This window comes from Watersipora subatra, chromosome 7 (assembly GCF_963576615.1).
Source record: "Watersipora subatra chromosome 7, tzWatSuba1.1, whole genome shotgun sequence".
NCBI lineage: Eukaryota > Metazoa > Bryozoa > Gymnolaemata > Cheilostomatida > Watersiporidae > Watersipora > Watersipora subatra.
The window spans coordinates 42,720,105-42,736,099 of record NC_088714.1 but is presented as its reverse complement, the minus strand read 5'-3'; the positions used below and the strand labels follow the sequence as shown (position 1 = coordinate 42,736,099).

Genomic DNA, 15,995 nt, shown 5'->3' with positions numbered 1-15,995 from the left:
CGACTGAGAAATAGGACATAGGACCCAGGCGAAGTGACTGAGAAATAGGACATAGTACCCAGGCGAAGTGACTGAGAAATAAGTAGTTATTGAGAAGTTTAGAGAAGATAAATGGCAATATTTAAGGTAGACTTTCATGTAAAAAAAATGAAGCTAAAAGACTGTAGGCCATGAGAAATATATATGAACTATTTACAACATTTACTTATAATTAGTGAGAGCTCGATTTCCGATAAAAACAAAATATAATGTCGCGTATTTAAAACAAGACTAATGAAATGTGACTACAGAAAAGTGGAAGGCAAAAGCACTACGCTAATAAGCTGAATCGACTGAACTTTGCTGAACGAGATGAAGACTTGCATAAATATTCTTTTGTAAAATAATGGATCCGAAAAACACTATACTACATTAATTGGTGAATCTTAAAATATGTGGCAAATTTAATAAATTTTGATGCTTGAGATATGATGCGCATTCACCATCATTCTACCTGCGCAACCCTATCATTCATTCCCTTCTAACCATTTCTATAACTTGGCTTTGTCAAAAAAGAAACATTTGTCCGTAACATACAGCCCAAGGTTATTCAATCGCATTTTATTGGTTTGTAGAGCATCGAGTCATCGCAAAACGATATAAGCACCAAAATGATACAAGTGAAGATAAATAAGATTCAATGCTGCTGTATTCGTGTTAGTGTTGCCAGTTTTGTAAAATTATTTTCTTTACACAGACAAATCAAGTATTACCTTCTGCAGTTTTTTCACTCTAACGAAGTATAATATGTTTTGGCCACAACATAAAGCCATTACTGTGAATAATTAACATCACTAACCGCTGATTCTTGGTAAACCCCGTCAACATTTGTATCAGATTCTAATACATGTTGCTCATGGAACAAAATGGCAAACCTTTGAATATTTGTTCGGTTTATTTCTAATTTCTCTAACTTGTATAAGCTAAGCAAACATAAACCATGTCAACAGCTATAAACTAGTTATTTGTATATGCCAGGTCTAGTGATAACAAACACATATATAGTGTTTAGATCCATCAGACATTAAAGATTTACTATGATAAAAAGAGCATAACCATAGATGATCTGACAAAGGATTAAGGCTTAACACACTAACTGCACTTTTAGACAATAATAATATATGATATAATAATACATAAATAATTATACATTAATAATAGATTAATAATGTATAGCGACTGGTAATGTTGTATGAAGATATCAGTAAACAATGGATACAAAAACGGAGAAGGGTCTGAGCCACAAGAGATGCATGCAATTCATTCAATCAGCAAAACATGTCAAAGGATCCCCAAAAATCAATCAAAGAAGATGCATCAACCGACGGTTAGAAAACTGTCAAATGACACTCAAGACAATGACACTTATGCAGCTCCGTCAATCTCGACTAGGCATGACCAAAATAGCAGAAACCAATCAGCACCTTTAGCCAGTATCATTCTAAAAACACTCAAGGCAATTTCGCTATATGGACCCTCTGCATATTTTCACATGTTAACAGAGACATCTATAAAAGAGAACGACTCCAATAACTCTTATCTCTTTTTGAACTATCATGGATCTTACACTTTTGAGACCTGTGGACGTACAAAACTCTGCGAAAGAGCATGGCCTCTGTTCACTTAGGGGTGTAACTTTCATTGGCTATTTTAAACCTTTTGTGAATATTATTATTGTTTTTGAGTTTTGTTAGTTTGCATATATTTAAACCATTATGGTGTGTAAAATGTACTTGTAGAAATAAATATGTACCACTTGCTGCTAAAAATTGGTATTGCTGTTGTATGGAAATACAATGTAACACTGAAACAAGATTCAAAAAGGGATTTTGAAGCCAGACTACAAGATATGCGAACAATAAGCATTAACAACATGACGCCCAAAGCTTTAAGAAATCCAATAATTGGAAATGCGACAAAAAGCAAATTAGAAATTTTAGGATGAAAAGAATCCATCACAAAATATAAGTCAGTTGCCGTGCCAGAAAACCACCAAAGAAACATCAGAGACGACTCAGATGATTATACATATACAGATTTGCCATCCTCTATCAGACATGAATTAGATACCAGGGGTTAGTCATGAGCTCCACCTTACATGTTTACATCACGTACACCAGCTGGAGACTTACGCAAACAAGATATTTCCACACGCTTGACATAAAGCATTGAATTTTAACACACAACCTACTACCACAGGCTAGCCTTCCGACATGCTAGACATCTATAAAAAAACAGCTCCAATGACTCAGCCTCCTTCCCAAGGGCCTGCTGAGGCTCTCTTTTCTCCGCCTGTGGAGCTCTCACTCCACCGCCTGCTGAGACTCTCTTTCTCCTGCTAGTGGAGCATCTACCAACATTCAGCTGAGCCTTTATATCAAAGGAATGTCATGACTCTAGTTTGACTGTCGAGACTCACAGGCGTACGAGACTGAGCACAAGAACACGGATGACCTTTTGAGTGAGGATGTAACTTTTATTGGCTTTTTTAACCTTTTGTCATTAATATAAATGTTTTAGAATTTTGTTAGATGTATATTGTAATTGTTTAATTTACAGAATAAACAAGGCTTTTTACTGGTAAATATCAGTATTGCTTACACTAGCTTAATACTTTCACTAGTGTCTGAACCAGTAGGAATAATCAATTTAGTTCCCACAAGCTAAGCAAAAGTGAACAAAATAAACATAGTCAAAATAGAATAACATGACGAAGCAAATTCAACACTGATGTTGTATGAAAATTTAAATTCATTATGTATAATAAAATTTGACCCTAATCTCACATAATATTGCTTATAGCTTAGCAGCTTTAGTAGTGTCTGAACCAGTATTAATCAAGTTAGTTTAGACAACCTAAACAAAAGCACACCGATTAAATATAGTCAAAAATAAAATAAGATGACAAAGCTAATTCAACACTGACATCTGTGTGAATGTAGAACTATGGTGCAGTGCATGATATGATTCTTCCAAAAACAAGCATAATAGTAGACTTGTCTTGTCACTAAATAAACGAAAACTTTTGTTAAGGCCTTTATATCGCCGTCAACGTAAAAAGAGATTGTTTTATTTTAATTCTCACCTTGCTTTAAATTCAATCCTGAAATAAAATAACTCAACTGGTGGCATACGTTGTTCAAAAATCTCTGTATTATTACCATTAATAAGATACGAGTTTGCAGGCCATGCCTACATGAAGGCAAGTCACGAAAAATATACGCCAACTCGGATCTTAGGCCGCTAGCCAATTTTTAATAGACTATCATCGACTTAATCCCGTAACGCAAGCTCAACTCGCCTGTTGAGTTCCGGTCAGCAACGCCCTGAAGGCGAATATCAAAGATTCTTCACTGAGCTAGAGTCGACTTTATTGGCAATAGTCTTTACCACACTTCAGGTATTGAAAGGGTATAGGCTGCGGTTATTTTTGTGAGAGGTCGTTAGCAGTATTCTTTTAAAATTTGACTGAAACCACCAGTGCACTTTTTCACATCAGTAATCGCTTGTTGTATAGAATGTGCACTTTTCCCATCACTAATCGCTTGTTGTTTATAATGAAAGCTGAGATTATAGTTATTACAAGAACGTAAGCTGTGTAGGCTATTAGTTTCTAACCACTTTTGTGGTATTAACGGAGCAGACAGACATTAATTATCGTATCCCTAATGCCGGGACGTCACTCATCCAGTACCATGGACTCTTCCTGGCTGTCTTGCATTTTTGATGTAACTGAAGAAACTTCAGTTGCAGGAGTAGATGTCTTGGGTTATTTCTAAGTAGGAGTTTTGGGTACATCTAGGATCTTTCTCATTTCCTCTACACATTCATCTTCTATGGCTTTCCCTCTCCTGCCTTAAGCTCTCCCAGCTTACGCTTCTTTTGAAGGAAGAGCTGCTCAACCTTCTAAGAGAATGAGCTTGACCCTTCAATGGTAACCATAATCTTTTTATTAGGATCTTCCTGTCTTTCTTTTCTGCTCTTGGTCTTTTCCTAATTTCTAAAGATCTGGAACTCCTTTCTGAAGACTTCGATTATGAAAAAATGAGGAGTCCAGTTCATCCTCCAGACGGCGAACCATTCTTGAAACTTTCTGTCGTGTGTGGTGAATTCCATAATTCTGTCTGATAGCCTAGCAAATTCTACTTTCCATTTCATATTGTGATCCCGATAAAAATGCGAGAAATTATATTAGGTGTTGTAATACTATTCAATTGAATGATCATTTTATTAACTCAATGATATTGCTCACACACTCCATGGCGGGCAGTTAGCGGGTAGATCATGAGTACTATAGCTCTATGATGAACCTTTTTAAAGTTTCTAACATAGAGGTGTAACCTCTCAGGCAAAATGCCAGAATGCTCCCTTTTATGGTGCGTGTCAGGTAAAGCTGGCTGTAGATAGACATACCTGTCTGATACTCTGTTTTCCCTGACTGCCTTGTTCAGGATGATGTCTAGAGTAAGTAGAATACCCTGGTATTATATCCTGTCTCCTCCCACCTGTATTTAACAATCGAATTTCCAATTATTAAAAATGTTATCAATTTTTCTGATGAAAATTGTTCCATCATAAGGAGTCTGTGTCTAGTTATGAACAAATTCTGTCTTGCTGTGAACTATTGTTGGAATCTTGCAACAAGATCTTTGAATGAAATGTCATTTGCTGGAATGTTCTATTTAGTAAATATTGCAGCATCCGATCCTATTGGTTTTAATAAAATCCCTCCTCTTCTGAAGTCTAGGGTTTTTTCTGTCTCTTCTCTCTTTGTACTGCTTCATGATGACTCTAATTTTGTTTTGCCGCAGATAAGGTAGCAGAGAAACAATCTTCATTTATACATACATTTATTTGTAGTTAGGTCGGTATTGATGGAAGCTATTTCAAATCGCAGAATTAAGTTTCTCCAACATTCCAGCTCTGAATTCGCTTCAAGTTTTAAAGGTGGCATTCGAACCTCAACCCCTTTCAGTGATGTCATTTTATCACAATAATACTAACTCAAAGCTATTGTCAAATAGTCTTATGTAAGCTTCAAAGTTATTTACACTTATAACTTCAGTATATTCAATACGATATGGTCCCTCTACTATTTAATCCTGATACCATCTAATGTTCTCACCTTATGTCTTAGTCGTGTCCTCCTATGCCTTAGTCGTGGCCTTCTATGTCTTAGTCGTGTCCTCCTATGCCTTAGTCGTGTCCTCCTATGCCTTAGTCGTGGCCTTCTATGCCTTAGTCGTGTCCTCCTAAAGGTGTCTTAATGTATTCTGGTAAGGCAAGCGATTAGTTTCTAGCAGTGTCATTTCTTTCCTCTTGCTGGTCATCCGCCAACTCCTCCGTTTTTCTAGCCTTCCCATGTCACCACATCTGTTACTAATTACTTGACCTAAATACTTTGTGTTAGAATAGACAAACAATGCATGAACGAACACATCCAACATTACAGCTAACATATGTCTCTGTCAAGAGCTTTTTTTATGTCTCAATTGTGCTGATTGAGCTCCTCATGTCTTTTTATTATTCTTGCATGTCTACGTACTTTGGTACACAGTGCATCATTTTCAATGATTTCACTGCTCATAACACTTGCAGCATTTTGGAATGTTAATGGATAACTGATGTGAGTCTACATCGATGTCCTCTGAGCATTGGGTGCATGCTTTTTGGGTACGGCATTTATACACTGTGCATGTCACTCATAATTATTCAAAAACTTTGTTGATAAATTATATGTAGCTATTTAATGATGCTCATTTTGGTGTTGTTGTCTGAAGGTTTTAGCAAAACCAGCTACCAAAGGAGAGAAACACCTAAACCAGAAGAAAAATGCTTGCAATCAACACAGCACCCAATACATCTAAGGATCTTTAGTTAAAACATTAATCAGAAAAGCATCAACAAACAAATAGAAACTTCTAATTGGAAAACGTCTATAGGAAAAGATGCGTCAACCAGCAGGCCAGAAAACCCTCAAAAGAAATTTGTGGCGATGATACATACATAGTAGCCCTGCCTACTTCTACCAGACATGACCAAAAAATAACAGTTGGTCATTATTTCTAATCAGTACATTCCCATGACATCCTCAAGACAAGTTCACTCAAATATCAATACTCTACAACATAAATAACAGAACCTGAGCACCTAATCATCTTCTCACAAGCTAACCGAGTCATCTACAAAAGAGAACAACTTCAATGACTCTGCCTTTTGCTTTCATTTTCTGAGGTTCCTTTGGCTGCTAAGGCCCTTTCTCTATCAACTGTTGAGCCTCTCTTTGGATTGTCATGGCTCTCTTTTGGCTGTCCGGGCTCGAGGCGTACAGAGTTTAGCAAAAAGACGTGTACAACCATTTGCGTGAGGATGTAACATTCATTGGATATTTTTAACTTTTTACTAGTAATTGCATTTTTAAATTTTGTTAGTTGTGTATTTTAAGGGTTGTACTTATACAGTCACACCTCGATATACAAGCATAGGAGTCGGTTCTCAGTGGCCACTATATGCCCAAGGAAGTGAGTGGTCACTTTCTCGGTCTTTCTTCTGGAATCATCTCAAAAAGTTTTTCAACGGGTTGGCTAAAAGTAATAGTGAACGTGAGGCAAAAGGCGCCAAACCAGAAATGGATAATAAAAAATTAAGATGACAAAATTAAAGTGAATTTAGTATAAGATTAAAACTTAGCTTCAAGTATGTGTTTAGTAAGCTAAATTCATATAAGTTAAATTCAAAGTTTTTGTTACGTAGCGTCACAAAAGTTTAGTGCACCAAATGCATTGCTATCAAGTTTCTCTCAGACCGCCATTAGTCACTACGTCTGTCTTGAAGGTAAAAGCTTACAGTAGTGTACATGGTAAGGTAACATTTTATTGTAGATTTTAACAACCAAGTATGTATTTGTTACTTTGTTAGCGTAGGTACTGAATTACAACAATTAAAAAAACTTTTCTACTGTAACCTGTTTTATGTGGTTTTTTTATTTTTTTCATAGTATGGTAACCGATTAATTCGTATTTAGTTATTTTATATATAAAATAGTGACTTGAGACGCGAGTAAATTGGCATAGGAGTTCATTCCCAGAGTGCATTAAGCTCGTATGTCAAGGTGTGACTGTAAAAATAAAGAGGTATCTCTTACTGCTAAGCAATTAGTATTGTTTATACTAGCCTAACACTTTCACTAGTATCTGAACCAGTAATAATCAATTTAGTTCCCACAAGCAAAGCAAAAGTGCACCAACTAAGCATAGCCACAATAGAATAAAATGACAGCAAATTCAACATCGGTGTATGTGTATGGATTCGCATTAGTTATGCATAATATAATTTCTTCAAAAACACACATAACATTGCTTATAGCTTGGCAGCTTTAGTATTGTCTAAATCAATATTAATCAAGTTAGTTCACAACACCTAAACAAAAGTGCACAAATTAAACATAGTCGAAATAGAATATTTCAAACGAAATATCCGTAATTTCAACACTGATCTGCGTGTGGATGTGGAATAATTATATATACTGCCAAAACCAAACGTAACACTATATAAATAGCTCTGTTTAATTAATATGTAAAAAATTTAAAAAATGATGATTAACAGAGTGTTGTAAATCGGTGATTTAAGTAATTACAGGCACGCTTAACTCTGCATGCTTACATAACTTAAATAATGTCAAAACTTGTTGCGCTAGTTCCGCTGCTGTTTTACTCTCTCAAGAGACACCTGAAATTAGGCGTGCTATTCACCAGTTTGCCTATTTTGTTGGTGTGGCCAAGAGAATAGAGCATATTAGTACCGTATAACAATGATTAACACATTCAAATAAATACAGTATTCAAGAAAATAGTTGAGTTTCCTCCTGTTAGGCACAGTCGGGTGCATTTTAAGTATCATTGAGTACAGAGTACTTAATTGCCTTCAGCAGAGTGTAACTATTTGGGTTAAACAGATTGAATTACAGAGAGCATCGGGTTTAGCGTACTCTGTTAGTCGCCGCAGAAAATAGTGAAATATAATGCTGTGATTAGAAGTGAGAGTTGTCTCCTCTTTCTCAAATTTTACGTTTCTGTATCTCTACCATTGTCGTTCTTTTTATAATTTTTAGTTTCTTTCTTAATTGTGATGTTATGATTTTTTTTTGGTCTACTTGTTTCTCTTATGTCCTACCGTAATGCACTTACACAATATTGCAGTTACCATAAAACCTCTAATTGACCGTCACCTCTATTTGACTGCCACTTTGACTATCTTTGATTTTTATGAGCCCATGATATCAAGTGATCAGTAGAAAAGTGTTCACAAAATCGTATTAATAATGAATCGTTTATATCAATAACCATTAATAACAGTCAACACTCTCGTAGTCCAACTCCAAAACTTTTCACATTTTATTGTTAAAACTTTGAAAGCAACACCATAGAAAAAGTTAATAACTGTCTCAGGCTAATAGGAGTTCCTTGTTTAACACGGTCTTGATACTCTGAAATACATTCTAATTGTTCCATCGAATGCAACAATTAGAAGGCAGCTATCCTCATCTTTGTTCCTGCATATAATATAAGTATGGTTTGTTTATGTCACTTGTTCATGAATATATATTTGTAGCATTTGGTAGATTATCATTATACAACTTATAAATTTGCAGATTTATAGCATGTTATTTGATAGCATCTTTGCGGTAACCCGATCTTACAATTGATCGATGCTCATAACTACTCCTCTATTGCACATAAAAGCCAGTTCTGGCTACAAACTATAGCAAACATATGAGTGCAATGAGCTTTTATGCAACATTGGTAAATATAGATATAAAATAAAAATATGTTTTCAAATTCAGGATGAAATAAAAATTGGAAGCTGTAACAAATTGTAAAGCAGAACACAGGCTATAATATCATCCCAGGTTAATTGCAACCAATAGATATCAACTGGTAGAGATATTTCTTGGTTTCTCAATGTACATTATATTCATTAAGAGATCTTTGACAAGTTGGAAGTACGTTAGCTGATTTATTGCATTCAAAAGGTTTAATATCGCTCCACCGTAAAAAGAGAGCAAAGTATAGGCAACATTCGCTTCGCCTGAAAAAGAACTAAATTTATCTTCCCAATACAATATATTCTGAAGAGCCATTTGAAAAATACACCGTCAGCCTTTATTTGAAGCTGCCTCCAATTGACCACCACTACAGAAGATGGGTTGAAAAATAGAGCGGCATGGCATTCAATTAAAGGTTTTACGGTATATCTTATTCACTTCCATCCCTTCTGTTCTCTTCTCTGGTCAATCTTGCTTACTTTTCATTCCACACCGCTTTGTCTCCTCATTCACATTCTTTGTAGCAGGAGCAAAACTTCTCATTTCACACCATTGGTTGATACATCAGTCTATAAACAATGCTGGAAAATCGGTAAAGCTACAAGTGTATGATGGAAGGCTTCCACTCCACATCTTCAAGCAAACTGAACAGGAAGGAAGTGTGTGAGAGTCTAGCAACTTTTACGGATGGAACCAAGGAGCTTATTGACAAAGCTAGGACACTCCTATCTCAAGGTGCCAACCTCAATTTGTCTTGCATGTGTTTGATAGAAATACTCCCAGGGTTGGCTTGGTTTAAACCAGCCTGAAAAAACAGTTTTTATAGTTTTTTCATTATTTTTCGTGAAAAACATAATATTTTAAGCTCCTAGTGGTCCATGTGCGGTAGAAATGCAATTAGGCCTATATATAATTATCAGCTGTGGAAGTTTATTTAGGACAAAGTAGTAAATTGATGGCAGAGCTCAAGTTGAAACTACATGAAATCCTAGCACAACAATGAATTAGTGAATTTCATTTTCAATTGGTTTTATCAAGTGATATGATGATCTCTTTACTGATGAAATATAAAATCCATGTGAAATATACTAATCCAATCATCGTCTCTAATAATGAATGAATACTTTCTCAAGTCTGGCCAGTGAGAAAGGATTACTTATAATTAGAAATTAAAACAATAAAATCCTTTTGGGCAAAAGCTTTAAGTTTGCAAACTAATATTTCATTTATTGGGCAAAAGCCAAAGTCGTTGGATTGTTAGAATTCATTTTATCAAGTTTGTTGTGTTTTGACAAGTTTTGAAGGGCAAAGGTTTTAAGGCAAAACGAAATAGGTGTGCTGTCGTAACGCGAGGTCACGCAGATAGGCTTAAAGCTCACGTAGCAAAATGTCAAGCTGAAAACACCAATTTAGACAGTGATGCTAATATTCAGATGATAGAAGTTGAGTCATCTGCCACTGCTCCTAACACTAGCAATACATCTGCATTATGCTTTGCTCTACACTACCACACGACTAATCACTGGGATTAAAGTTCCTACTTATACATAGAGCTGCATGTAAAATATTCACTTTATGTGATAAGATTTCTGCTCTGTATTTCATCGATCATGTTTGATTTAAGACTCATTCTGAAATTCCATATGTTTTCTCTCTTTCTTCCCATAACAACTCCCACAGTACCATCTTTAACAGATGATTCCACATATGTATGTTCAATACTCAATCATGCAGCTATATAGTAAGTGATGTTAATTAGACTTAAAATTGCAAAAACCTTGGTAAAATTATAAAAACCGGTTTAAACCATAAAAACCGGTTTAAACCAAAAAAACCTGGTTTTTACGTAAAAACAGTAGTTTTTTCCAACCTTGAATACTCCTGAGATCTGCATTGCTTCAATCAAGTACTATATCGATTAGCTTGATAAATTTACATTTATAGGATCGGTGGAAAGCTTTGTTGACTCTCAGATAGGTTGCTTATTTCAACTCAGCCTCATGTATGGCTCTGAATATAAAAGGTGAGTAATGAGCATAGCATATGCTGTCAGATGACCCAAAATATTTGCATAGGGGACAATCTCAAATTATGAATTATATTATATATGTATATAATTATATTTATGAATTATATTATATATATGAATCTTATTAATATTAAAAGGCAGAGATATTGTCCTTTGACAGATATCTAACATGAGAATCTTACCAACTTCAGACATATTTTCTTCTCTTTATTTATGTTAAAGATGAATTTGCACAAAAATTTTAGTACATTTATTAGAAAGCATCGATATTTTTTATAATTTGCGATTGTTTGATGTTTGAGACGATCTGACTGCCAGGATGTTTCAAGATTAAAATTAAAAAAAATGTCATTGTAGTTAAAATGCTCCGAAGAAAAATATGTGCCGAAACGACGTCACTAGTTGTTATCGTCGTGATAGTTGATATCAGCTGTTGAATTCAAGTTGAAGCGTCACGAGTCTCTACTCTGTCAGCCTCTTTGCAGTTAGAGATGTCATAATCGCACTTTAGCTTGATCTGAACGTGTTCATTGCGATCAAGTTTTATCAGTTTCAATTTTGAAACATCCTGGCAAGCAGATCACTTCAAGCATCAAAAACAATCGCAAGTGATAAAAATACCGATACTTTTTGATAAAATCTACTAAAGATTTAGTGTAAGTTCATCTTTAAAATCATATAAGCGCTCTTCGATTTGAAATATCTGTACCTAGTGAGAATGTGGATGTGATATCTGTTGATCTTCAAATACTTTTGTACTCTGATAATCTTCTTAGTATTTGTTGAATGTGACCTTCTGCGGTAGTGTAGGCATTCCAACAGGATCAGAAAAGATGGCTGTTGGTTTAATTGTTATTTTATTTACTTGGAGAGAACTTTAAATTCATTCACTAACATTTCTACGTGCTCGGCAAGTTTAGTAAGCTTTACTCTACGTGGTCAATATATTCATTCCGTGTATCAACTCGATATTCTATAACCTCGAGTTTACAATGTAAGGAGGCAACATTTTTATGAAACAACACTATTCCCACACCCTATATTTTCTACTGATTCAGTTGAATATAAAGAATCTGCTGTTGTGAGGTTGTTGTCATTGAGTTAGCTAGGTTATCTTCACATTTCAATGTATTCTTTTTGCCTTTAATGGTGACCAACTTCATGGTCTTTCTTGGCAGACAGAAAAGTCAATGTTTAAATTACATGTAGCAGCATTTCCTTCGGTTTTGCTAACGAGTCGGCCTTCGTAAAATCATTTAGTTTTATTGTGGTTTCTGCCTCAATTATAAATTTCTTTGCATCCTCAAGGTTTTTAAAACCTTTATTATTCGTTCCTTTTCCCCCATTCGTTGATGTTACTGTTCCCCCAACTGATGCACGGCAACCAGTTAAGAAATAATCCAGTTCTGGTGCCTTTTGCGACCGCTTATGAAACAGTTGCTTGAACCTGAACATCTTCTCTTTGCAAAATCTTGAGCAGAGTCGTGTATGTGGGTTATGGAAAGGATTTACCCTCGAAATTTGATACCATTTTAATATATTTTTTATATAATCTTCAGCACCTCTGTAGGTTAGGAATTACTAAGCATGCTGAACTCGAAGATTTCTGCCGACGAAACTATTCCGATCCACAGATTCAAGATGGCATGATTGCATTAGATGAAGCTGAAGTAAGGTTAAAGTCTTGGCAAGGTTATTACTAGCTTTGATAGTATTCTGTGACTAATAAGTATGTTTGATCGTACAACCTTGTGCAATACATGCGCAAGCCGATTAGTGTATTTTCACAACAGCCACTCAAAAACATACATCCTGAGCAGTTGAGTAGAGAGTAGAGTACTGCAGCTGCACAACAATGGGGCATCGGTAGAGGCACTGAATGTCTGCTTGGTGAGCTCTTGATGCTCGTACAAAGTGGTCACTACCGCATACATTCATTTGAGATTAGGTCAAGTTGGTCAGCTTCAATATTCACACAATTGCGGATCTGAAAGCTGCTTTTTCTATAACGATAGTCATGGGAAGATCTTACCAGCATGGTAATAATTAACTGCTCAATGACCTCTCATTAGCAAAGAATAAGTAAGATAGGACGATGTCAGTTCGGCTTTTAAGTAACACCAATAATATTTTCTCTGCTATAGGTATATTTCAACTTATAACAATACTTGATCTTCTGGAGCTGAACTATTTTTAATTATGTCGAATAGTAAGTTATTTTGAATATCAGTTACTTGAATTAGTGATTTCGATCATTAGTCCTGCAGAATCTGCATGTTGTAATTATCTGCCATGTTGCATACTCACATGTTACACATCGACTCGACAGGAGGAGTGTATTTAAAATCGCAGCCAATATATATATTCCTTTGTATCGAGTTTACTCATTGGTCAATCAGCAGCACTGACATTACGCTATGTTTTGCGCCCATGCCCATCCGCCTATGTTTTGCAGAAAAAATGGTCACCTTTTGTCACAGTCAAGAGTTTGTATGCCAAGTGTATTGTATTCTGGTCAAGACTCAAAACTGGTCATTTCATTCCACCAACAGCAAAATCATTGTTTGAAAATTAGGTACTATGATTATATTGTTATACATACATAGATGCAGTTTAGAAATGCTGTCAGCTTTAACATGGATTTTTTTTAATTTCAGCCACACAATTGTTTTCTTTAGTTTGTAGTTTTAGATGAGTTTGTTTAATTTTTATCATTTTGATGAATAAATAAAGAATAAAACTCACTCTACAAGTGAGCGTTTACATGTAAAACATTTGAACTGTAGTCAGATGCGTGTCTTGGCTGCTTGTCGGCTAGTCAGTTGATGGTGACATCGCGACTGTCCCCAAAACTCATTTAGCTCATTTTCAGTCAGTAATGTCCTTAAACAAATGCAAAGAGTTTGTCTCACTCATTTTTTATTTTTTTGGCCTTTTCTACAATTGCTGTGCTAAAAATTGTTGAGCTAGAGAAAGTTTTCAAATGCTGCTAGCTAACCTTTGACAACAGTCTTGGAAATGAGATGTTCCGCGTCGTATTGAATGAAGACAAGAGGTCGAGCAACATTCTTAACTGGTTTTGTATCTATAAAAGTTTTGATAATAAAGTAGCGGCACATGCCTCTGATCTAAGCTATGACATAAGAATATTGGGCTTTTTATTGTTGAGTACAATATATTCCAAAACTTTAGGTGGAATGGCACAGATTTCTCTTGGACATCGACAAAGAATTACTCAAAGCAAACAGCTCTCAAATGCCAGTCATGCAGGCTGGTGACTTATTTGCATTTGATTCCTCTCTCATTGACCCTGATACAGGGCAGCATATAGCTGTGCAGAGTTTAGGAGGCGGTGAAAGAAAAGTACTGCTTATTCTTCTCCGCCATTTTGCGTGAGGACCGTGACGTGACCATGTAGCTGACGTACAAAGTCACAAGGTATTTAGCTGATCTCTAGAAATTGAAGTGCTGTCTCGCGGCCTGTTGGTAAGTAAACTACAAACTCTATGACTGTTTTTAAAGGATGAACTGGGATCGACGGAGATCGTGGTCATATCATTCGGTGCAATTGAGGGGGTCAAACGCTGGAGAGAGGACACTTCGTGTACACTAAGAATTCTTGTAGATGCAGAAAGACGTCTCTACAACTATCTTGGTCTTTATCGCTCTGTTCTCAAGGTTTGATCGCTGACTTCTCACTTTCTTCATAGCAAAGTTTCGGGCCAAATTTTGACCTATTAAAGAGTCTGTCGGTGTAGATATTCAATGTGGCTCATTTGTCACTGTACTTTTGATTCTACTAATTCTTTTGTTGCATTTTGCCTTTTGTTGTTATTTTACTCTGTTACCTATTCGGCGAATGTGTGTTAGAGTAGCGGGCACAAATATAGAGCGAATGCGAACGGGTACTGAACAACTAAGCCAATAAATAAGGGGGAGGGAGGAAGGCATGAAGGATTATTGTAAAAATTAGTGCTTATTCTCAGAAAAGCATGAAGTGATATAGGGAAGAGAGAGATAGATATATATTGAAAATCAGGGTTACCAGAAAAAGATAGGGACCATCGTGAGTCTGTTTATTAAATTTCATCTAAATATTGCCTATGTGGGCACTAAAGTCTAGTGAGTTAAAAAAGTTGTTCTGAAAATATATACAATGTAGTTATATACCTTTTAGTGTGAGAAAAATTGTTATTTTAAAATTCCCGAAACATCTCAAAAGGTGAAAGGTTTTAGCAAAATCTCTTACTAGCTCCATTGGTATTTTTTGTCTACGTCGTCTAATAAATATCTGATATTTGATATGTAATGATGTTAATTTTTTATATAAGCTATCTAATAATGTTAGTATTTTATATAAGTTATCTAATGATGTTAATCTTATATAAGTTATCTAATGGTGTTAATCTTGTATAAGTTATCTAATGATGTTAATCTTATATAAGCTATCTAACGATGTTAATCATTAATACAAGTTGTCTGTACACACCTGGTTCATGAATACCTTCTATATACAATGTGTTGGTTAGCGTAGGAAGGACCTTTTTAGGCTTACTAGAGTTGACTACCACTCGAGGACCTTATGCTGTTTTGTAGACGTGGGATGTAGAGATATTGAAAACATACTATGCTGAAGCCATTGCCCAAGGTCGACCTTTGCTACAGCCTTATGAAAATATCAGAGATGACCCTCACCAACTAGGGGGAGACTTCATAATCAGCGAAACTGGATACCTACTGTTGACCCACCGCAGTCGAATATCGTCTGATCGTCCTAGCTTTCGCGCCTTAGCTACGATTATCAACCGGTAATACACGTGATATTATAACATTCCGCATAACTTGCAGATATTACACACTTTTTCCCTCTGACTTTGCTCCATGTTATTGTTGGAGAAGCTAATGAAGTGTCTTTGTCTAACCCTCTCTTGAGACGACAAGATGCTGATGCAATACTTCTTCATAAAATAACATTATATTGGTTGCTATATTGCATTCTAATTATCTATAATAAAATAATTTATACACAATCATCTCAGTCACATCATTAATATATTTAGTATGTCATATCACACTTTTCGATAAAAATAGTACATCATATCA

General features: G+C 35.5%; 1 protein-coding gene across 1 annotated transcript; it reads left to right on the top strand.

Annotated features, from left to right (window-relative positions):
- The first annotated feature begins 3,353 nt into the window (after nt 1-3,353).
- Nucleotides 3,354-15,916, top strand: LOC137400025 (uncharacterized). Its single transcript, XM_068086328.1, has 7 exons — nt 3,354-3,439; nt 9,388-9,598; nt 10,808-10,886; nt 12,463-12,562; nt 14,085-14,330; nt 14,415-14,570; nt 15,489-15,916. The coding sequence occupies exons 2-7, from the start codon at nt 9,472-9,474 to the stop codon at nt 15,702-15,704; spliced, it is 924 nt and encodes a 307-aa protein (XP_067942429.1). The 5' UTR covers nt 3,354-3,439; nt 9,388-9,471; the 3' UTR covers nt 15,705-15,916.
- The last annotated feature ends 79 nt before the right edge of the window (nt 15,917-15,995 follow it).